At 41.3% G+C, this 24,459-nt stretch overlaps 1 protein-coding gene across 3 annotated transcripts; it reads right to left on the minus strand.

The window, feature by feature from the left end:
* On the minus strand, nt 1-24,459 carry dnajc5ga (DnaJ (Hsp40) homolog, subfamily C, member 5 gamma a). 3 transcript variants are annotated; one of them, XR_004633559.1, is made up of 8 exons: nt 24,258-24,458; nt 11,237-11,364; nt 7,086-7,299; nt 6,733-6,889; nt 5,283-5,461; nt 3,623-3,662; nt 3,360-3,500; nt 1,990-2,261 (listed from the first exon to the last, which is right to left on the minus strand). XR_004633559.1 is itself a non-coding variant. In XM_034699773.1 (7 exons), the coding sequence occupies exons 2-5, from the start codon at nt 11,353-11,355 to the stop codon at nt 5,286-5,288; spliced, it is 666 nt and encodes a 221-aa protein (XP_034555664.1). In that variant the 5' UTR covers nt 11,356-11,364; nt 24,258-24,459; the 3' UTR covers nt 1-3,500; nt 3,623-3,662; nt 5,283-5,285. The 3 variants fall into 3 exon arrangements, 2 of the variants coding, with proteins under 2 accessions (XP_034555664.1, XP_034555665.1); XM_034699773.1 differs by having other exon boundaries at nt 1-3,500; nt 24,258-24,459; XM_034699774.1 differs by lacking the exon at nt 5,283-5,461 and having other exon boundaries at nt 1-3,500; nt 24,258-24,457.

Consider the following 24,459-nt stretch of genomic DNA (forward strand, 5'->3'; position numbering starts at 1 on the left):
TTATAAAATCCCCCTTTTTTATTTGGTTGAATTTCATAAGAACTCATTTACAGATCGTCCTCAGGGAACAAGGGACACCCCAAAAAAAAAAAACATGAATGAAATGTCTTTGAATGTTGTCCAATTTAATGCGTCCCTGTCTTTCTTACATCAGTTTTTTTTTTCTGCAGTACATCCCACTGCTTCACCGAGTTGGAGCTTCAAAAACCCAACTACCTCATTCAGTAATACTCTAATCAATAAAAGGTGCTTCTATGTAGCAAATTAAAAAATTAAAAATGTATGTACACTGTTAAAAGACTGATTCATACAAAAGTTAGTAATTCAGTGAGTTATTTTACGGTTTTTATGAGTCGTTTTAAATTATAAAAATAAAATACATGTCTTCTTTCAGTGCTCCATCCCCTCGTCAGTTTAACCCTTCAGTGGTTTTAATTTGGAAGATCTGAGAGAGGCGATACAATAATCTGTCCAGACACACTTGAAATGACAGGTTTGGGCTTCTTATGGTTACAATGTGAAATGTAAAAAAGGACCTTCAAGTTTGTTGGCTGCTCCTTAAGAGTCAAAATGAAGTGATGGAGAATTTATCAGAGCTGGTTTATAAATCAAAACATGAAAGGAGGAGATAACGTTCATATGTTTCAGTCAGGTTTGTTTCACTGTAGTGTTGTGCATCTCCAACATTGAATCTTAATAAACAGAAACATTATGGTTTTGATTTATTGAGGGGATTCAGTTTTAATGTCACCCTGCTGAAAAGTTCAACCTACATCACTCCGCCTTGAATCCTAAACCTCCAAACCTTTGATGGAAACAATCCAGAGGGTTTTGACCAACAAGCATTTGTAACACCGATCATGCAGCATACACTTACACAAGACTTCCACCAGATCCGTGTCCGGCGGTCCCGCACAGAGCAGGACCGCCAGACAGCTGGAGTGATGTGACCTAGGTTTCCCTGTGGTGATTACTGAATCAAGGATTCTCCTCCTCCTCTCCTCATCCATGTTGTCTTTCTGGTCCTCTGAAAACCTCTGACCTGTTGACTCCAGGCCTGGCTCCGCTCATCATGACTTTGGTTTGTTGTTGTAGTTAAGTGAAATACGATCTGGTGATAACACAGAGTGTTTTATTCTGAAAATTAACCGGATGTTTTCATTTTGTTTTGGTGAAACCTGACTTCCTGTCCCCCTCCATCTGCTCTGTTGACATTGATGCATCGTGCTCTGGCAAAAATAGAAGTCTTGTGTATCTGATCCGGAGGGCTCTGACCTGCCGGATGAGCTTCAACACAACGGAGCGGATCCAGTGGAAGTTAACACATTGACTAGAATAGAAACCTATCAGTTCCAGTGCCGTGACTTGGGGATTCGATGGAATTAGGCCATAAGAACCATTCTCTTTGATTGGCTCCTTAACAAGTGAACCAAGGTGATTCCAACCAACCGAAACACATGATTCCTGCAGCACAATACAAACAATATTGACAAACTGAACTGTGGCTTACTGCTTGATTCCACAGCAATGGCGTGCAATCTGTTTTGTGAGCGCCATGGACTCCAAGGCTGATCCGTACCCGGTCTAATCGATGTGTTCCCACTGAGAGTGCTGCAGCGTGTCTCAAATCAATGTGTAGTGTCTTTTTGCTCTTTTAAAGACACGGCTGAGTCTTCTGTGAACAGAGTCTAACACGCAAAGCATTCTGGGATACCAACTTTTCTCCCCCGTTATGTAAAAAATCATGCATTAAAAGCAAACAGTAGTGCACTTTACAGTAAATAAACCTCATGGAGGGCTGCTTTGATTGAAGCGACTCCTCAACTTAAGACAACCAGTGATGCAGTGGAGGGGGGCGGAGCTTCTCTAGGCGAATTGGGTACGCACAATCCAGCTGAACAGAGCAGATCGACCTGGGTAGGTTGTCAGACGCGGGAGCATTGACAGCAGACTCATGAACGTATATCAGATCGTACAGATGAGACAGAATTATTGATCAGGAGTATATTTAACTTAAAAGCAGTTTCACAATCACTGAATAGCATCGACAGAAAGACATCCTAACCTGTAATAAGTATGTTTTTCTCTGATTAGCTTGTTGTTGCCGACACTCCCGCGTGATCCTAAGGAGTTCTCATGTGATGTAGACAGAATGTGGCGCACATGCCGGCTGTGGAATCAAGTGGCTTTCCCAGAGACTATCCGCCTGGAGCTGAGGGATCATGGGTTGGCTGTTGCCTTTAGTCTACTGAATCACCTGACTGCAACATAAGAAGGAGACCCAACAGACACAACAGAATAAATAACAACATGCTCAAGTCAACACTTAAATGCTTCTGTCACCGACACGTTTCAGTCAAGAGATCATCCCGGGGGGGGGGGTCGTATTTCTTTAGAAAAGGGTGGCACATGACATATGGGCTGGTATATAGTGTGTGTATAACCAGAGTCTGCATGGTCTGAGAGGTCAGGAGAGGCATGTTGTTCAAGTTTCATGACGTGGTAGCGGGGGGGGGGGTTGTAGTGTGATTCCAGTGCTGTACAGTAGGGGGTGTGCATTCCAGGATAAAAATGCATGCATGGTTGGGAGGGGTTAGCCTTGACTTTGCAGCTCTGGGTTTTGGCTCAGATATTAAACATCAAAGTCTTAATGTTTGCATGAATCTGTGAGTCTTGCAGTCACTTTGGCTGCGTCACGTCTTTTTTTTTTTTGTCCTCGTCTGTCTCGTTGAGTCCTGATTGAAATGCTAAGTGAAGCCTCAGTTAGTCCTCCTCCAAGGGTATCTATTAGGACATAAAACACCATGACTTGGCAGCAAGAGCTCGTCTGAAGAGAGGAAGGTAGACGCTGGCGATAGTCCTTCAAACAAGACAAGAGGAGGAGAACGGGAAGAAGAGAAACGTCCAACACCCATCTGTCCGTCTGTCTGTATAGTCGTGCTGCTGTCCAGTCTGGTGGTGTGTTCACATATCAAGCATTAACCCATGTTAGGTTCTCCTCCGAAGCTTGTCACGGAGGGGGAAATGTAAAAAAAAAAGTGCTCCAGCAGAGAGAAAGAAATCATCCAAGTCTTTATCTGAGGAGGAGATAATCAGAGGACCAGCTTTAGCCCTCATGTCCCCCTCTTTCCCCCCCTCATCCCCAGTTTGTAATGGGATGACGGGAACAGATGATTAAGTCGGGCCGTATTAGCTCTTGGTGGCTGAACTGCGAGCGAGATAACATCCAGCCCAGGTGAGGCTAAAATACACGGCGAGCTTATAGATGAGCGGATGGCTGAAAGAACTGCAATGCGTGAACTCTCCTCCATTACTTGAGTTCCATGGAGGAGGAAGATGGGGAGCCTCTAAGAGCCCACCTTACAGGCGTGGTTCAGCGGGTGGATCAGTAATGAGGGGGTCAGGGTGGAGGTGTTGGCCCGGGCTGGCTGGAGTCTGGTTGATCTCTGTGTCGCTGGCAGCAGTCGAATTTGGCTGGATCACAACAGGGGCACGACAGGCTGAGGAGGAGGAGGAGGAGAGAGATGAATAAGACTGATGATGATGAGACAGAAACAAAGAGATCAATGATTTCCTAGAGGTTCTTCTGCCCATAAGGAGGCTAAAGCATCACAGTACGTACCTGCTTCTGCTAGTCGAGGCTCATCCACGCTATCGCTTTCCTGAGAGAGGAGAGAAGATGAAAGGGATTATTCATTGTTTCATTAAACCAGGGGTTCCCAAAGTGTGGGTCGGGACCCCCTGGGGGATTGTGAGATGTCTAAAAATAGAACATTTTACCCATTATAGTAAAAAATATCGACAAAAGTAGTAGCTATATTTGAAATAAAACCTTGAAAATAGAAAATGTAATGAGTTTTCTGCCTTTCTTTGTTCCCAGATGACTCTTTAAGTTTAGGGTTAGTGAACAGTTAATTATCTAAAGCATCAGTAGCAGCAGGTTCATTCATAACGGCACAGGAAACACAGACACATGCTCATATAGGTAGGGTCATTTTCTGCAGACCAGCTAAATGAAGCCACATTAAATCACTGTGAGGGACAGTGGGGGTCGGGAGTCTTTGGCACCTTTATTTTGGGGGTCACAGGCTGAAATGTTAGGGAACCCCTGCTTTAAACCAACCCAGATCAATTAACTGGTATCATGGAGGGAAATCTGTGAGCTTCTGAAATCTAGTTTGAAAATCAAAGCACTTAAAAAAAAAAGCATTTTGAGCATCAACATGTTCAGACATTAGAAACAATTTAGAGAAACTGGAAGCCAATCTGTAATCCCTGCTTGTGCTCACTTTCTCCCAAAAAAATGTGCACCCAAAACTGAACATTTTCAGTATTTGTTTCTTTAGTTCTTGCAGCTAAATAAATAATGTTAATGTGTTGTTAGAGTTGCAGAGCTTACATAAAAAGCTACATTTACATCTGTTATAGAGCTTTCAGAAATGTCTTTGTGTCATATGTTTTCCCATAAAAATGTAAGGTGATATGTTCACGTTTAATGGTGCAAATAATGAATAAATACAAGAAAATGTGATGTTAATGGGGCGCTGGTGGCCTAGTGGTCTAAGCGCCCCATGTATAGAGGCTATAGTCCTCGTCGCTGGTTCGACTCCCGGCCGGTATACCATTTCCTGCATGTCTTCCTCCTCTCTCTACTCCCACATTTCCTGTCTCTCTTCAGCTGTCCTATCAATAAAGGCAAAAAAGCCAAAAAATATAACTTAAAAAAAAAAAAAAAAAAAAGGGATGTTGATATGATGATCAAACTCTGATTGGCTCATTTTATTTGATTCTTTTGTGATGCTAAGAGAGAAGCACGTCTTGTAGATCTGAAACTATGAATTAGCTGCCTCTTTGTCAACTACTGATGTTGCTTTAGGAACATTTCTGAGACAATAACAGACAAATTTGCCAAAACAAGTGACTGAAATTTGAATTTGACCCCACTCAGGTGATGATCTGATGCAGCTTATGTTACAAGAGACATAAGAGAGGCTAGAAGCTAAACTAATTCATCACTCATCCATGCTTCTCTTTCTCTTCTGACAGAAACAGCACAGTGATTTCATGTTACTCTGACAACAAGCGTACACACATTAAAAAAACATGCAGGGTGAGACGACGTGAATGAAATGAAGAATGTAGAAGTTAATAAACACGACAGCAGAATGATGAGACACGAACAAACAGACGACAAACATGTGAGCGAGATGAAGACGACTCTTCCTACGGGACAGAATGAGCGCATGCTGCGACACACGAATCAGACCGGGCGGCTCTCTTACGAGTCATTTCGACTCCGGTAAGGTCTCCCCGGGGTTTTCTTCCCCCGCTGCACTGGCTGTGCCCGGCGACTGGGGCCCAGGTGGAGGCATAGGCATGGGCAGGGGGATGGGCTGACTCTGGCCCTTTGGGCTTTCAGGATCCGGGTTAGAAGTAGGCTGGCCTATGATTACTGTGAAACCTGTAGGGGTGGAGCATGAGAACAGGAATCCTGCAGTGTGAGAGCGAGTTCAAGACGACAGTTAAAGTTTTATATTTTCACTCTGAGACTTCATATTTGTAACCTCTGTCTGATTCAGGAGAATACATGTACTGTCTCTTTAAGGCCCCCCTCCCTAGAAGTCCACTTTCTTCTGATTCCTAAAGGGGAAGACCAGGGGACAACTTTCAATGATGAAATATGAAGCCAATGCAAAAGTGCTACAAGCTGCAGTTCCATGAGTGTCCACTAGAGGCCGGCACCAAAAGCACAGGAAGTCTCTTTAATTCCCAGGTTAAAATGCCGATCTTTAGAGCAGAATGTTCAAAAAACAGATATAGTCGGCCATTTTTCCACTCATATTATTTGAAAATATGAAGGTTACGAGTTTTGCATAATAAGGCATAACTAGGGGCGGGGCTGACTTGACTAACTCCGCCCATTTGTCTCTTACTAAGTCGACCAACAGTTAGGTTGAGTCAGCATTTCCAATATGGTGACCGCCTTAAAACTCAGCTTCAGAAACCAAAGGGTGACGTCCCTGAGACTACATCCATGTCTATGGCCATATAAGGAGTTCCGCCACTTTGTGATGTCACAAAAAGAGAGGGGAAAAAAACTGTGTGAAACCTGACGTTTAGAGCAGCCAGTAGAGTAAGCTCTGGAGACTTGGGGATTACTCTGACATACGTTTAACCCCCCAGGATTCAACCTGATACTGAATCTTAGAAATAAAACGTTAGCTTCATTAGCAATACAATTAAATTTTGAGTTTACTGTAATTCTCTTTTCATTGCACAGCTGGATATTCATCACTTCTTAAGGACGTTCAGTAGTGACAAATGTAACCAGCGACTACTATAGCAAGTAATAACACCAACGTGCATGAATCCTTCTACTGTATAAGACCAGAATCCTTCAAGGCTTTATTAACAGTTTTAGTCTAGAACAAACAAATGTGTCATTTTATAGCTGGAAAGACTAGACACTTAACTCTGGTAAACAAACAGCAGAGTGGAAGAACAACTCATCCAATCAGAACGCCTTTAGTCACTGAAATAAGGAAGTTGAGTTATGACCGAAGAATCCTAACATCCTTGTTTTTAAATCAATGCTACAACTGGCTTTAACTCAAGACAGTTATAGAGCAACATCATTTTAAAAACCCCAGAGAGAGAGAGAATAGTTCCAACTTGAGCTTCCTGAAGACCTGCAAGAGAAGAGGTTCAAACATACGGAAGTGCCCGGCTCACCTCCATCCTGCTCTGCCTTGATCTGGGCCTCCAGGTCTTCAGGGTCGACATACTGGTAGTTCTCATCATCGTCGGGTGGTTTACATTTCCCACAGCAAAAACAGCAGCAGCAGCAACAGCAGCAGCAGGTGAACAACGTGCAGCACAGGACCAGACCCTGCAGGGGATCCACAAAACAAACAGATTCAAAAACAGACTCTTGAGGTAGATAGGAAATATGGAGGATATTTTAATGTTTACAACAGTTGGGAATAAGAGCTAGAATTAACTTATTCTAGTTCATTAATCCCTTCAGAAGTTCCCATCCTGGTATAAAGTAATGGTTGTAAAGGTAGCAAAGAACCAGCACCGACCTTGAACCACCATTTGGACATGAGGAAGTAATATTTGACGCTCTCCTCTCCAAACTGCTCGGACACATAGAGGCCCATGGAGCCGTACTCGTCGTAGATCTTCCTCTTGGTCTCATCGTTCAGTATTGAATTGGCGTTGTTGATCTCCTTGAACTTCTCCGCTGCTTCAGGGTTGTCAGGGTTCTTATCAGGGTGGTACTTCAGTGCCAGTTTCCTGAAAGGAGAGGAGAGCACACAGAGAGAGTTAAAGTGAGAACATCACTATGGAAAAGAGGGATCGAGGTTGAGATGTAAAGCTCCTGTGGGGATTTTTTTTGCAGGTTGTAAAACAGGGAAGTGAATGATGATGTCTATTTAAGAGCAAATGAGAACAGCAACATAAAAACTGACTACATGTATGTTGTATTTTTGAATGACTGGAAGTGCCAGTCATAGTTATTCACTGCATGTTGCCAAAACAGCACACTTAAAGTTTCCACTGAGTCTTACATCTGGATCTTTAAATAAAGCACTGGGAATGAAAAAGATTTAGTAAAAAGAAAATGTCTGCTATAATTCTTAGCTTTGTTAAGTGACTGAAGTAGAAGTTGCTGACACTTTTTTGTTCTTACTTTTCAGGAACTCTTAGTCCTTCAGGAGGACTGTTCTTGTGATGCTCAGTTATATTGGTATGGTTAAATTAGTGTTGTTTTGCTCCTTCTTGCATCTCGTGTGCTTCACTAGCATTGCAAACAGCTGATTTCCAGTCTGTTTCCAACTTTCTTAGCCTTTATCTGCATCCTTTGTAAACTTTCTATGAAATATTACCTCAAGTTCGCTAATGAATCGCAGATAATCAACTGTTCACCATTTTTATTCTTACTGTCAATGAAAAGGAGAATATTTGGGTTGGATTACAAGTTACATGAACACATCTAAACATTTAGTTTTTTCTTTTTACCTCATGGAGAATTATTCAGGGAGAGGATGATGTGCAGTAAGTGCTATCTAGATGAGCACTTCATTAATAGTATGACGACCCCTGCTTGTTGGAATATGCTGGTGGTTATACTAACTCGCATTATGTTTCCTAGAGGTGCCTGGAGTGATGCTGATTGGCTGCATCCCCTTGGATTTGGTGTACATGGGCCCGGTTCACCATCCCTGATAAAAGGCCAGCTTCCTGCTACTTCACTCACTCTCTATCTCCCCATGCCAGACCAACTTGCTTTAGTCAGTCCCTCCAGGATTTCGCGGGATTTATTTGTGATTGTTGCGTCCCCAAAAAGCCTGAATTTGCGACAGCTTTTTGAAAAAAATGCGGTGAAAGTTGTGATTATTTTTTTTTGCTTTTGTCCTCCAATAACATCTCAGGGGCAAGTAAATAAGCTAAATGACAGTTGTTTTTAGAAAACATTCTTGATGTGGCCACTGACTGTATTTTGATTCTCTTGATTCACAGAAAAATGCCATGAAAGGACTGTATTTCACATTTACGACGGTCCCTGAATGCACCTCGCAGCGACTGATGCACAGTCAGTTCACGGCACTCTGAAATGAATCTGCATCTTTGATGACGAGGAGTTGATCAAAACTTACTAAAGGTGTCTGATGTTTCACCAAACTGGATTAAATCAAGCTGTAGATGCAGAGCTTTTTACGGTAACCACGGCAACAATGTCAAACATCAAATAGTAAACAGACGTCCCCCCGGTTGTGTCTCTGTCACTAACGCACACGGGGGGTAAAAATCATCAATGAAGATGAGACAGATGCATGGAGGCGGGGAGAGCTGGTTCATAAAGCACACCTGCTGCAGGTAGAGACCAAGCTAACACTGAGCCCCTCAATCTATAAATAACAACGTTGTCATGGTCACTTGTCCTGCCTGCTGTCCCCTCTTTTCACCCGTTCTCTGTGCGTGTTTTGTTGTTGAAAAGTGCCGATCAAGTGAGGACTTATGTTTATGTTCCAAGGAAGTCAAATCGATGACAAAACCGATGACGCACAGGGGCTGAGATTGAGGTAATTGGTAAAATTTGCGGGAAAGTTGCGCAGATTGTAAAAAATTGCAGGTCCGCGAAAAAATTGCGCTGATTGGTTGAATTTGCGTTGATAGTTGCGATAGCGAAATCGCAACTTCCTGGAGGGACTGTTTAGTTAGACTTTAGTGTTAGTGCTCTCATCAACAACTCTCATTACACCATATTCACACACTACTGATGTTACAGACTATAAACACCTCATATCCGTTGTTATCCTTTATTTATCTCATTTACTTTTGTAATAAATAACTTAGTTTCTTTCATTCATTTGTTGTCCTCTTATCTTTTTGTCAAGGCCCACAAGTCGGGTTATGACACAGACAGAAAACACAATAACATGATTTTTAATATCCAAAGACTTCCCTTATCCTGCTGCTGCTTTATTCACTCCTTGATGGAGGAGGTTATCTTATTTATTTTTTACTGTTGGTTGAATATTTCTTGCTTTTTGAATTTTATGAGGCATGTTTTAAAACCAGAGACATAATTCAGTGAGAAAAAAAAAACCTTGATAAATCTTCAGGATAATCTGTAGTTGAAGTCTGTGTGCAAGTTTTTAAAACGGACGTAGCTGCTCTACAGTGTTATATAACGCACAGGAAGCTTTACACTTAAAGGTGACATATCATGCAAAATGGACTTTTTAATGGTTCTCTACCTGATATATGTGTCCCTGTCTACAAACCCCCTGAGAATGAAAAGAATCCATTCTGCCCCTGTTCTGATTTCTCCACCTTTCTGTAAATGTGTGTGAAACCAGCCGTTTCAGACTTCTGTGTTTTTGTTACGTAACAACAATATCCGGTCTGTCACGGAGTCAGAGCTCGGAGCTTGTTCAGCCCATAGACTGTATAAAATAATACTGAATCCCCTCCTCCATTTTTCATTCCCTGCACACATGTGTGCTAACAAGGAGCTTAGGAGGGAGGCATGCTAGTTGTAGGCTGTCTTAATAAACACAAAGGTCGGTTTTACTCCCCACGTCTGCAGATTTGAAGATCTAGTGGATGATTTTTATTTACCCTGGATAAGTGCTAGCGCTAGTTAGCATAGCTACATAGCTACATGTTGTAGCTGTAGCTGTAGCTGTGTACCAAGACACACGTCGACATACTGACAAATAAAACAACAAGAAACACAGAATCTGTGACCAATCCTTCAGAAAGGTCCCGCTGCCTTTCTGGTAGAGGTCGGTTTTACTCCCCACGTCTGCAGATTTGAAGATCTAGTGGATGATTTTTATTTATCATGGATAAGTGCTAGCGCTAGTTAGCATAGCCACATAGCTACATGTTCGTAGCTGTAGCTGTGTACCAAGACACACGTCGACATACTGATAAATAAAACAACAAGAAACACTAAATCTGTGACCAATCCTTCAGAAAGGTCCTGCTGCAGGCGCCTCTCCGTCAGGATCAGATTCTGGATCAGATTCAGAGGGTTGAAGTAACGTGATCTCTGAGCAGCCGTGTATATTCAGCCAACATGTAAACATTAGATCAACGGGCTGGACAGCTGAGGCACATCCACTTCCTGAGGGGGCGTGGTCAGAGAGAAAACAGAGTGTTCTGAGGAGGACTGAAGAAGAGGGTTTTTCAGGCAGACCAAAATCTGATTTCAAAGTGTTTTTTTTGAGCATAAACTTTAAAGACATGTTTTGGGGACCTCTTAGACCAATATATATTGATGAAAAAAGCGTGATATGTCACCTTTAAAGATTTTGCTTTGAATTGTTGGTTCAAAATGATGAAAAAAACAAACAATATGAAAATGTTAAAAACTGTGAAGGGTGTATAAAGAATTCATTGTTGACTTCGTACTCTGAAAAGAATAATAAGACCATGAAAATATGAATTATGCTCTTTTCTTTGTTTCAGTAACATGACTGGTGGAGTAATGTGGGTGGAGAGCCCTTGAGTAATCTCCTCATTTATTAGGGGGAATTTGTCACCACAATTAAAAACAGGATTACAGAAATTTACGCAGCGGATTTGAGAAAAACCCCAAAGTAATAATTACAATGTGCTCAGCCTGCCCACTCTGGAGAAACTAATCCTGGTATCAGAGACAGCTGAGGCGGCTTAATTGGGTTCATAACTCAGACGGATGAACGTTCACACTGCTCACCTATACGCCTTCTTGATGTCCTCAGCTGTGGCTCCTTTCTCCAGCCCTAGCACCTTGTACACACTCTCCCCAGCTGTGGACATCTTCCTCTGGGGACGGGAGGGGTTCGGTTCAGCCATGGCTCACCTCTGTTTGAAGGGAGGACACATGTCAGTTAGTGGAACATCACATGGAGACTGTGATGATGTGAAGGGTTGTTACTTAAAGCACTTTGTTTCAGCGTTGTTTATTTAGTGAAGGAGCTGCCTTGTCTGTGTACACTTCATCATGTCAGCACACACAGCTTCAGGCGAGACCGTTTCCAGACGACCCAAAAAACAACATTTAGAGAAAACTGAAGACGAGAGGAGAACAGAAATAAAACACATCTATTTATAACACAGAACGCTGCTTCCAGCTAAAGTCACTGTGCTCCTCTCTGCTCAAAACATCCATACAAGGCAGATATCATCACACTGTCCAAGAATAACTCTACTCACAACATAATATAACCCCTCTTCTTCCTCCTCCTCCTGGTAACAAAGACCTGATTCATGATGGAGTGAATAATTCTGACTTTATTACAGCTGTAAGTGAGGATTTCACTGAGCCAGGAGACGATCTGTATCAGTGTATGACATTTAAACAGGGCTGTAATTTGCAACCATTCCTGACAAGTGAGTAACTTCAGAATCATGTCCTTACAAAGTCATCTCTCTGAGCAGCAGTGAGGAAGTCAACTGAGGGAGCTGTCTTCTTAATTTACATTTTACAGTCATTTAGCATTTTAGAAGACACTAAAAATACACAAACCTTTTTGGGGGGCGATTTATTTGGGGATTTAAAAAAAATATTAAACTATTTTTTTTTTGTACTTTCATTATTGTCTTTTTTTCTCTTCTTTAGTTATTTATTTTTTATTTTAAATCAGTATAATAATTATTATTTTTGTATTTTCATTAACAGATTTCTTTATGTGACTTGATCCTTTGAACAACTTTTTTATTTTTGTTTATTATTGTTTTTAGTTTTGATACAACTGATTAATTATTGTAATTTTATTTGATAATTTTAATTGATTATTCATTATTATTTTTCCTTCATTTATTATTTTAATGTTCCTAATTCATCCTTTCTCCAATGGAATGTCATCTTCTTCTTAAAACCTTTTTATTTTATTGTCCTTTATTGCTTTTATTTACTTATCTATCTATATTTATTACTACTTTTATTTTTTATCCAACTAATTAATTGTTTAAATTTAATGTGATTAATTATTAATTAATTTTTTTAATGTTCCTAATTTATCCTTTTCCATTCCCTGCTTTCTCCAATGTAATGTCTTCTTCTTCTTAATACTTTTTATAGTCCTATAATGCTTTTATTTACTTAAAGCTGCTGTGAGGAACTTTTAGCTTGTATCGATTCTGGCGCCCCCTTGTGGACAAAGTGATACCTCTTATCTCTTGTCCTGTACATGCAAAATAAGTGTCTTCAGACAATAACCTCATCCTGTTGTCTTATAACATTTAGATTTATCGCACAATGTGATTATTTGCAATGAAAACAGCCAAAAAAGGGTGTTTCTAAAGCGACATGTCAATCACCTGTTCTGACACCTACCCCCTCAGAGCAGTTTCAGACATTAAAATGACAACAGAGAAGGTATCAGTGTTGTTGTAGATGGTCTTGTTTGCTTTTGAGGGTCATAAAGAGGCATCAGTATCAGTTTCAGTCTGTTATTCAGCCAGTTAAAAACTCCTCATAGTGCCTTTAATCATTTGAATTTATTAGTTTTTTTAGTTTTTTCCAACTAATAACTTGTTTTAATTTTATTTGATTATTTATGTGTTTTTTAATTTCCTTTTATTTTAATTAAAATTTTCTTAAATTATCCTTTTTCCATTTTCTGCTTATTTGTATTTATTCATTCATGTTTTGGAAAAAATAATAATAATAACCTCTTCAACAATGATTTATTGGTCTACCAATCTCACCAATCTCAATCTGTATTTTGTTTTTGCATTGTTGGAATTCCTTCGCTCCTCTCCGTCTGTCAAAGGTTCATGGGTTTAGGGAATCGAACCTGCGACCACTGCGACGATGACCTTAGCCCCTGTATATGGGGCGCATGCTTCCACCGCCCCGAAAGGACCGTTTTCTAAATATTTCATGACCATCAGTTGATAACTTGTTGAGTTAAAATGATAAATGACATAAAGAAGGCAGCAAATGTGACATGTGGAGCTTCAATTTGCAAAAGTTTGACATGCTAATAGTTCAAATCTATGCTATGGGTATCAGAGAGGGAGTGTGCAGGTAGAATTGGGCTTGTCCGGGCGCCAGTGGCCTAACAGTCTGAGCACACCCCATATATTATACAGAGGCTTTAACCTCTTCCCAGAGGTCACTGCTTCGATTACGGTCATCCCCCGTCTTTTATATGCTTCGTCCAGGTCCAGCTGCACACCTCAGACCTTATACGCACCACTATTAATAACATAAGCTTCCAAAGGGGTTACGAGCACCACCTCCACCCGACCGGGTGTGACCCTGAGACCATGAGACCAGAGGAGGCAGGTACAGGATCTCGATGAACTGGGTTCAGTCCAGAAATGATTCCTTCTGTAATCCCCATTATTTCATAACTGGAGGTTTTACGTTTCAGTAATAGTCTGGAATTAGTGTGTCGCAATTACAAAATACACAACGGATTTCTACTTAACCAGGGCTGCTGTACACACACACACACACACACACACACACACACACACACACACACACACACACACACACACACACACACACACACACACACACACACACACACACACACACACACACACACACACACACACACACACACACACACACACACACGCACCCACTTAAACACACACACACTGGGAGGGTCGTTGAATAAAGAGGCTTACATTTTGCTGATCTCACAGATTACCCGCCAGTGACCATATCAGAGGAGATCAATGTACTGGTCAGACTGGCTGGGCAGCACAACAAACAACACACACACACACATATACACACACTACACTAAGCTGAGTCGCTGTCCACAGATCTTTACTGCTGTGTCTAACTGGACAGAGGGGAGCGTACTTCACAGCAGCATCCAGACCTGGAGGTTTTCTAGGGTTTCAGTTTGATTTCATTTAGCTTGAGATATCATAAAGGTGGAGACCACAGGGATGGGAATCGCAGGTTAACTCCATAGACTGAATAAATAATGGACGTAGTATCCATGATGTCAACCGTCTGTTTCTGAAGTGCTGTTTTGAAGCCAATTGTCAGCGGGCGCCATATTGGAAATTCTGAACTCAACCTAACATCGTCTGAGGTAGTGTGAGGTAAAGAGGCCTTCAGCCTTTTCGCTAACAGCTACAGGGTGCCGGTCTGTCAATGAAGTCAGCCATGCCCTTATTTGGGCAAAACTTCTACCCATACTTATTTCATTAGTTTTGTTTTATTGATTTTATTGTATTTTTAAGTATTTTATTTATGATTGTCTTTTATCATTCTACCCATTATAATTTAATGTTGTGTTGTTATTCCTTTCTATTTATTTCTTGTATTTATTTACAGTTTTTAACTTTAACATATTTTTTTAAATGTTGCTTTCTACTCACTTATTTTATTCATTTTGCTGTATTGATTTTATTTTATTTTTAAGTATTTTATTTATGATTGTCTTTTATCATTCAACCCAAAATAATTTAAGTTGTGTTGTTATTCCTTTCTATTTTTATTTCTATGTATTTCTTGTATTTATCTGATATTTTTACCTTTAACAGATATTTAATTTTGTTGTCTACTCATACTTATTCTATTAATTTTACTGTATTGATTTTACTGTATTTTTAAGTATTTTTTTTTGATTGTCTTTTATTATTTAACCCATAATAATATACGTGTTGTGTTGGAATTCATTTCTATTTATTTCTTAAATGTATCTGAAATTTTTAACTTTAACAGGTTTTTAATTTTGCTTTTATTCTCACCTATTTTTTTAATTTTACTGTATTGATTTTATTGTATTTTATTTATGATTGTCTTTTATTATTATTCAACCCATAATAATATTATTTTTTTTAAATGTATATCTGTTTCTTGTATTTATCTGACATTTTTACCTTTAACAGAAATTCAATTTTGCTTTTATTCTTACTTATTTTATTAATTTTACTGTATTGATTGTTATTGTATTTTTAAGTGTTTTATTCATGATCATCTCTTTTATTATTTTACTATTTCTGAAAACAGAACTGAAGATGAGTGGATAAAGACACAGGGTGGTTTCCATCCTCTCTCTATATTAACAATATAAAACACTGAATTGTTGCATTAAGGTCAAACAACAAATAAAAGTACAGTCAGTCTCTTCATTATAAAAAAGCTGTGAAGAGAAAAACAAAAAGACCATTCTCCTCCTTTATGATGAAAACACGACGGGCCCAGATGGCTCGCCTGCACACGCCAAGAAAGCTCCAAACGTGCTGCACACACACACCCTCCGTGCATCACACACACCCTCCGTGCTGCACACACACACCCTCCGTGCATCACACACAACCTCCGTGCATCACACACACCCTCCGTGCATCACACACACCCTCCGTGCTGCACACACACACCCTCCATGCTGCACACACACACCCTCCGTGCTGCACACACACACCCTCCGTGCTGCACACACCCTGGCAGGAGACAGCAGCTAAGGTGTTAGCTCTGTCACGTGAACCTCCAAGACCACCACGCTCCTGCAGACAGACAGAGGCTGCTCTGATCAGACCGCCCCCCCACCCTGCAGCAGTGTGCGGCAGGAGCAATCGATTGTGTATGAAGACGCCGGGTCTATTAGCTTAATTAGCTAACTGCGGCCGTTTGTGGTGCAGGCTCACAAAGCTGCTCGCTTCTCACACGAACAGGACTGACAGAACGAGAATGAAGCCCCAGAGCAGTCGTAAAGATGGAGACACACACACACACACAGACACACACACACACACACACACTGAGGAGGCTTTTGTCTTCCTCCGTTTCACTGAGACTCTTTTGTGCTCCACGTTTCATTACGAGCTGATCTAACTTTAGAAACTATTCAGCAGGATTTCTCTTCTTCCTCGCTGCAGGGCTGTCAGCTGAGAGACCAAAGATGACGAGGAAGGAGGAGGAAGAGGAGGAGGAGGGAGGAGGAGGAGGAAGAGGAGGAAGAGGAAGGAGGAGGAAGGAGGAGGAGGAAGAGGAAGGAGGAGGAAGGAGGAGGAGGAGGAAGGAGGAGGAGGAAGAGGAAGGAGGAAGGAGGAGGAGGGAGGAGGAAGAGGAAGGAGGAGGGAGGGAGGAGGAAGGAGGAGGAAGGAGGAAGGAGGAGGAGGGAGGAGGGAGGAGGAAGGAGGAAGGAGGAGGAGGGAGGAGGAAGAGGAAGGAGGAGGAAGGAGGAAGGAGGAGGAGGAAGGAGGAGGAAGAGGAAGGAGGAGGAGGAAAGAGGAGGAGGAAGGAGGAGGAGGGAGGAGGAAGGAGGAAGGAGGAGGAAGGAGGAAGGAGGAGGAGGAAGGAGGAGGAAGAGGAAGGAGGAGGAGGAAGGAGGAGGAGGAAGGAGGAGGAGGGAGGAGGAAGGAGGAGGAGGAGGAGGAGGAGGAAGGAGGAAGGAGGAGGAAGGAGGAGAAGCACCTTTATTTGTGTATTTAGGGTAAGAGTGGAGGATTTAGACACTGTTGTCGTGATCATCCGTCAGAAATGTAGTCCGGTTTGTAGGAGGAAGAGAGATATTGATTGACTTAACAAATCCTGATGTCTTTATATTTTTTTACATGCCGACATTTAGTGATGTCCCAATCAGCTTTTTGGTCCCGATCCTGATCCGATGTTTTAATATTGAATATTTGCCGATACCGAGTCCTGATCTGATACTTGTGTTTGCTTACATAATAGTTGCACAAGAGGTAAGAGAGTTGAGCTGCACGCTGTTTTCTTTTTCCTCTAACAAAAATAAGTAATTAAAAAAAAATTACTAAAATATGTCTTATTTTTCTGTGATCGATCTTTTGAAATGTTGATAATCAATTATTGATTAATCATAAAAAAATAGTTTTTTCCCCTGAATCAAATTTTCCTTCACAACACAATGTATATAACAGACTAGGGCTGGGCGATATGGCCTAGGAATAAAATCCCTCATTTTCTTTTACCAAAAACTCAATTTAAGATTTTAATCAATTTTGTTTTTTTCCCCTGAAAATAGTAATAAAAGCAGCATAACTTTCAGCTAGATGTCTAGCTTGAAACAAAGCTACAGTAAAACTTAAAGAAACTTAATTTTCTATCTCTTGAAAATAATTATTTCTTTGACTGTGACATTAAGCACCATGAACCAAAACTACTTCAAAAAAGTTAAAATAAAAGTACCTCCTCTGGAAAAAGAAATGTGTCTTTTCTATAATAAACCTTGAAAACGGAGAAGGTTACAGAGAAAATCTAGTTTCTAGCCCTCTCATATAAATAATTATAATATAATCTTGAATTTCCCTGTTGTGGGACGAATAAAGGACTTTCTTATCTCTTAAGGACTTTCTTAACTGACAGTATTGAGTATCTACGGATCGTATTGAGGTGTTCAAAATGTTAAACATGCTGAATATCAACATGTGGAGCAGGCTCATAATCTCTGCTGACATACAGTCATGAAAGTGAAGGCTCAGACTTCAACAACAGAACAGAAACATATTTCAGACTCACAGTGTCCAGTTTTCTGTCTACTCCTTCTTATTGAGCTGAATAGTCATGTGAATGCAAGCGGCAACCTCCGGTCTAAAAATATGAGTCCAATGCGGAAGTGTTAAAAGCTGCAGTTCATCGAGGATCCGCTTGAGGCTGGCTCCGGAAGTACCGGAAGTCACATACACATGAATGGGGAAAAGACGATCTTTGCAGCATTAATAAACATGTTTACAGCCTGGTACAAAAGATGAGTGTAGTCTGAATAGCTAATTTCTCGATGTCCTCTCACTGTGAGGGGGGTGAATTTTTTTCTAATTCGGTAATTAGAAGATATTGAGATTACTAGTCTTCCAGTGAGAGGCACAGCTGCCTGCAGGAACACTGCAGCTGTTGGCTAGGAGGCTCAAAGCCCGCCTCTTTACGTCACACTGGCTCGACAGAAGCAATATGGCTGCCGCAGCCGATTGGTCTCAAAACAGCTCTTCAGAAACAGATGGGTGACGTCACGGATCCTACGTCCATATTTTTTACAGTCTATGTGTGAATGTGGTCAGGTGTCAGCTGGGAGTGCAACCGGGTCGTAATCAGTCCGACGGCGGAGGGGAAAAAAAGCGCTCATGGAGACCTGTCACTCAGCCGCAGCCCCCAGCTGAGCGTCTCCACTGTGTGCAATCATAGACTGTAAATAAAAATGGACAGCGTTGCTCCGCCTCTTTCCGTTGTACGGTTCTGAAGCCAAAAAATCCCGCTCCTGGGCGCCGCCATTGTGCAGCCAGAGCCTGTGAAGCCACTGTAACAAGCTCCGCCCTACAGCGTAGCGTCACAAGACGCTGTGTGTATTTTGAAGTTTCCCTCTACGGCGGCTGTGAATCAAAGGAAACAGGAAGTAAAACCCCGTTTTTTAAACTCTAATAACTAACGAAAAAGAAACTTTTCAGGAAAAAGAGGCCTTGGACACAAAACAGTGAAATACTAACTACATATCACCACAGCATACGGATGTGAGAAACATTCGTACGACGTGTTTTTATTTTTTAAAGTTTGACTGCAGATTTCTTGACCTATACTGCAGCCAGCCACCAGGGGGCAGACATTCTGCTGAAAGCTTCACCACCAGCCGAGGGGGCTACTCCCTTGTGTGCGACACCTTCAGTCAGCTGATTCACATCGAAACATGCTTTAAACTTAAAACACCTCCCTGATAGCTGAACCAAACATGAGACCAGATCGGATTCGATCCGATATTTGAGATCGGTATCGGGACATCCCTACCGACAACGTGGAGAGATGTCATACTCAAACATAAGGCTTCCTAAAATACACACAACCCAACTGATATCTCAAAAGGTCACATGCACAATATAATTCAACATCATGTCGGTATTTTATTCACATCTTCATAAGAAATAAGAGTCCTGGGGTGCTGGTGGCCAAGCGGTCTAAGCGCCCTACATACAGAAGTGCAGAGGTCGCCGGTTTGACTCCCGGCCGCGACCATTTGCTGCATGTCTTCCCTCGCTCTCTGTTCCCCACATTTCCTGTCTCTCTTCAGCTGTTCTATCATATGAAGGCACAGAAGGCATGAAGAGAGTCCTGGTGGAGGTTAGTATTTTTTACACATCACTAAGAGACCTACTGTCATACAAATAAAATATACTTCAGGGTGTTTCCACGCCAGTGTCAGCCAACAACTCGTGTCTACTTCCTCACACTCCGGGCCGTAATTGGAAGTGCTGAATTGAACATTTCTGTAAAGCTATTCTTAGAACAGAGCACTGAGGTAAAGCTTTTCATTGCTTCAGACACTCTTGCTTGTCAGAATCCACACTGCAACACCGCTAATCCCAAAATAGCTCTCTTCTTATTAAGAATAGCAACAGCTTTCTGAGGTGTGTGTGACATGTTCAGTGTGTAATCTCAGCAGAAGAGGCCACCGAAGGTCCTCCTCAGACAGATGTTATTTGCATAACTGAAGAAGGAAAAGGCAGCTTGAGGAGATCTTATAATTCCTGGGATGGTGATCGTGAGCGTTCGTTTGGAGACCTTGAACAGAGGAGAGTCTGAGGAGCAAGTAAACACTGTTAGCAGTTAGTATCATCCTCTTTTCGTGTGTGTAGCCACAAAAATCACACCATATGTTGAATAAATCACAATTTAACTGTTTTCATGAATCAAAGTCGGGTTCAGTGTCTCAGGAGCTGAGGGAGAGAAGCCAACACAGGGTCAAATTTACAAAACTGGAACAAGTGGACCATCTTTAAGAGAATATAGAATAAAAACCTGCAGTGATGAATGACTATAGGTGCATTAGGACTCTAAAAAGAGGTCTAGCTGGGGAGGAGGCTAACAAAGAAGGGAGTTAGCATCACCCTAGTTCCTTCAACAAGAAAAAAATGGCTGGATATTTCCACTGGAGTTCAAATTATTGCAGGAAATAAGACCTCTGCATTTTCAAAGCAAGAGCAGGACAAAAGAAAAATAGCACTAAGTTGAAAACAAGCTATACAATGCAGAAAAGGTCTGTTTGTGTTGTTTCTGTCGCCCCCTGTGGACAGAGCAGTGTATCTTATCTCTTTGCTAATTGTTCTCTATTGGTGCATTCCGACCAAGAGTCCCTGAACTAAAAGGTTCCTGTGCCCCCATTGTTGTCTGCGTTTCGACCGCGGGCTGAAGTCCCGGGTAGATTGTGCAAATCCAATAAAAGTAAATGCACTACACCACCAGACCAGTAGAGGGCAGTAAAACAAAGACAAATGCCATTCATCACAGATGACACCATAGAAGCAGACGGACAGGCAGGTATCATTATGAGCAACACAACACTTAGCCTGTTAGCATGAAGAGACTCAGCTGGCGCTGTTTTAGATGGTGCTATATTTCATCACAGATGGATTCACTGAATCAACACGTGAGAGGAGATAAGCGCGAGTAGCAAAGACGTTTCAACACGGCTTTAAAATCCTTTTGAACTCAAAAAGCCGTGGCAGAGATCAGCCGGTGTTTTGGTTTGAACAGCGACCCTGTTAACTGGAGACTCCCAGCCAGATGCATCCCTCATCAACGTCTTTAGACGATCATTAAATATCTGATGAGGATATTTTGAAATCTTAATAAAAACTAAACCAGTTTGCATTCCCAGGAACTCCCTCTGTGTTTCAACAGCTGTGTAAACTCCTCAAACACTGACACGTTCAGCTGAAGGTCTCCAGTTTACAGGGTCACTTTTAAAACCGGAACACCGGGAGGAGAGACGCATTCACGGTGGGCTGAGAGAAGACTACTGTTACAAGCTGCTAAATCAAGAGAATCACAGCTTCTTCATTTGAAAAGTACACACACATACAAAAAAGATAGAACAAATAAAAACTAATGAAAGAAAGAGAAATCAAGTGAATCACAGATGAAAAAAACAATGAGTGTGAATGGTTTTTGGAAAATTAAAAAAAATAATAATAATTGAAAAATAAAAAATTGAAAAATAATTTGAAAAAAAAAATTTGGGAAAATTTTTGAAAAAAAACTTTTTGAATAAAAAATGGACAAAAAATAATTTTCAGAAATTTTTTTTTTGACTTTTTTTTGGGACAAAATTTTTTTTTGAAAAAAATAAAATTTGACCAAAAAAAGTTGACCCTGTCGGAAAAAAAAAATTTCCTCAAACTTGAAATTCACTTTTAAAACCGGAACACCGGGAGGAGAGACGCATTCACGGTGGGCTTTTGAAAAGTACACACACATACAAAAACGATAGAACAAATAAAAACTAATGAAAGAAAGAGAAATCAAGAGAATCACAGATGTGTGTGATGTTATTGTGGACGGAGGGCGGAATAAAAACACTGCGGTCAATCTACCAATCAGACACGTTCAGCATTGCAGGCCCCGCCCCTCAAAAGTCCTGGGACCTTTGAAAAGTACTACCCCACAAGCAGGTGTTCATCCTGACTAATAAGTCAATAGAGGAGGTCTGCTTGAAGTCAGGGCAGGGCGACGAAGGTCTCAGGTATGATGCTAAGCGTTTATGTTGCTTCACTCTGTTCTGGATTTTCTATTGAATAACATTTGACAAATCTGTGTGTTCAACAGAGTAACACAGGACTTCTTTGTCCTGGGTTTAGCCTTCCAGGAAGACTTTGCTCCCAGGCTCTCAGGCCGTCTACATCCCAAGTAGTACTGGCAGACTTTAAACCAAGTCATGGCTCTTAGTGTGATATTTGTTTGTGCTCATTTGAGTCAAATTCCTTTTAAGAGTAGGCTTCAAACTTTCCTTTTTGATGAAGCTTAATAGTTAGAGATGGATCAGGCTTGGACCAGATCTTAGTTATGCTGCTATAGGCTTAGACTGACACACTGGGATCTCCTTTCTCTCCCTGTCCCATTAAAGTTACTAACCATAGACCTTTCTGGAGTCCCTGAGCTCCCTTGTCTCATAGTTTCCTCTGGATCTCTGCTGCTGTGGATGTGCCAGACTCCAGCTGCTACAACTGCTATCATCTCTCTCTCTCTTCATCTCCTTCTATCCCTCTCTCCAACACGGTCTCATCAGATGTGTGTCTAACATGAGTCTGGTCCTGCTGGAGGTTTCTGCCTGTTAAAGGAAGTTTGTCCTTGCCACTGTAACTTGCTAAATGCTGCAAAGTGCTCTGCTCATGGTGGATTAAGATGAGATCAGACTGAGTCCTGTCTGTAAGATGGGACTGGATCTTATCCGGTCTTGATGTTGGGTCTTTGTTAATAATAGAAGATAGAGTCCGGTCTAGACCTGCTCTGTTTGGAAAGAGTCTTCAGATAACATTTGTTGTGATTTGGTATTATATAAATAAAGATTGATTGTTAGGAGGAGTCGGCACAGGCAAGGTGAGAGCAACCTGAGAGACCTCATTCAGGGCTTAGCTGCGCACAAGTAGGTCATTAGATCTGGATGTAAACACATTAACCTGCAAGAGAGGTGTTGCTCCTACAGCTCACCTTTTTTTGGGACACAGTTGCCCTACTTTACATGTGACATTGCTTTCCCAGCTTCACCCCCCAGGTGTTGTTATAAAGGTAGATTCTCTGTGTGGTAGAAAGTGTCGGTGTGACGGGGATAACGGTCCGGTAATACGGAAGGAGGAGTGACGCGTGATTATCGTCTGTTTGTCCTTGTGGAGCTCTAATCCTTTGCTAATCTCCCTGCACATGGAGTAATACTTTCTATTCAACAGCCTGCCATTCACAACTACACATTAGAGTTTGTTAAAAAACACACTTTAATCCTCATTTTCTTCATATTGCTCTCTTAATCTTTTAACTAAAACCAAGAAGAGAGAGCACATTAGTCCTGTTTTAATGACCCTGCAGTGGCTGCACACTGCTTTTAGAAGAGATTTGAAGGTTTGTCACTTTTAAAGCACTTCACGGCGTGGCCCATGATTAGATCTGTGATTTGCTGTCACCTTACCAGCCTAGGGGTGCAGCCTCAGATCCTCAGGCAGGAACCTTCTTAAAAGTTCCTGTCCACAAAGTTGAAATCTAAGGGTGAGCGAGGGTTTGCTGTGCAGGATCCAGGACTGTGGAACAACCTGCAAGCTGAATCAGGATCTTCTTTTAAATCACAGCTGAAAACATATAAGGCCTTCCTGTAATATTGTTTTATCCATGATGTTACATTTATTTTTAATCTGTTTTTCTTTTATTCACTCATTATTTAACTGATTTTAATTGTTTTAATTGCTTTTAGTAGTTTTTCTTTTATGCAGCTGTTCCTCTTAAATTGTCCTGCCAGCCCATATATTCATCCTGCATTTTAAAGACTTCTAAATAATGCCTCAATAATTATGCAAACACCTCTGTTACATGATGCTAGGTGTTTGAAAGAAGCACACTGACACATTTGCATCCTGAGCACCAAAGTGCATTCAAATTTAGTGCATTTTGCTGTTTTCTTAACTATGCATCAACATTAACATACAAAACTCTACATTTAGATATATAAATACATAATGTATAATTCGGCATACATTTAATGTAAAAATACAAGCAGCTTTTTTAACCTCATGCATTTTTGTTCACAACACCTAGCTGCCACCGCCCTACATTATGTTGTGCTACAGCTAAATAACCCTTCATAATTAAGCTGTCTGATTAAAGTGGACTGTAAATGTGCTTTAAGCCTTTAATTGTATTGTTTGTGTTGATAATATAAAGGTTATGCTCAGTGAAGAGAGACGCATGTTCATGATTTGTGAATGGGGTTTGGTTGACGTCACCATGATAGCTCTGCACCGTTAGCTAACCTCACGCTAACATGATGAAGAACACAGAAATGTCTTACCTTGAGTAAACTGAACACTGTGAATGTCTCTGGAAGGTTAGCTGGATCATAGAGGCTTCCGGTTTAACGCCTTAAATCTCATCTGGAGGTCTGGTATGATCCGGGGGGGGGAAGAGGACCGTTACAGCCTGCTGGAGCCGCCGGGTCGCTGCTGCTGCTTCTTCTTCTTCTTCGGGTTCTTCTTTGGGGCTCGCTCTGCCAG

Source organism: Notolabrus celidotus, chromosome 13, assembly GCF_009762535.1.
Source record: "Notolabrus celidotus isolate fNotCel1 chromosome 13, fNotCel1.pri, whole genome shotgun sequence".
Classification (NCBI taxonomy): domain Eukaryota; kingdom Metazoa; phylum Chordata; class Actinopteri; order Labriformes; family Labridae; genus Notolabrus; species Notolabrus celidotus.

What these genes read in the sequence shown, in the direction of transcription:
- dnajc5ga (XM_034699773.1), bottom strand. Translation starts at nt 11,355, where the DNA reads ATGGCTGAACCGAACCCCTCCCGTCCCCAGAGGAAGATGTCCACAGCT. An exon ending in TGTCCAAATGGTGGTTCAAG is followed by an intron (nt 6,890 to 7,085) that starts GTCGGTGCTGGT and finishes GATCCCCTGCAG; the next exon opens with GGTCTGGTCCTGTGCTGCAC. An exon ending in CAAGGCAGAGCAGGATGGAG is followed by an intron (nt 5,462 to 6,732) that starts GTGAGCCGGGCA and finishes CCACCCCTACAG; the next exon opens with GTTTCACAGTAATCATAGGC.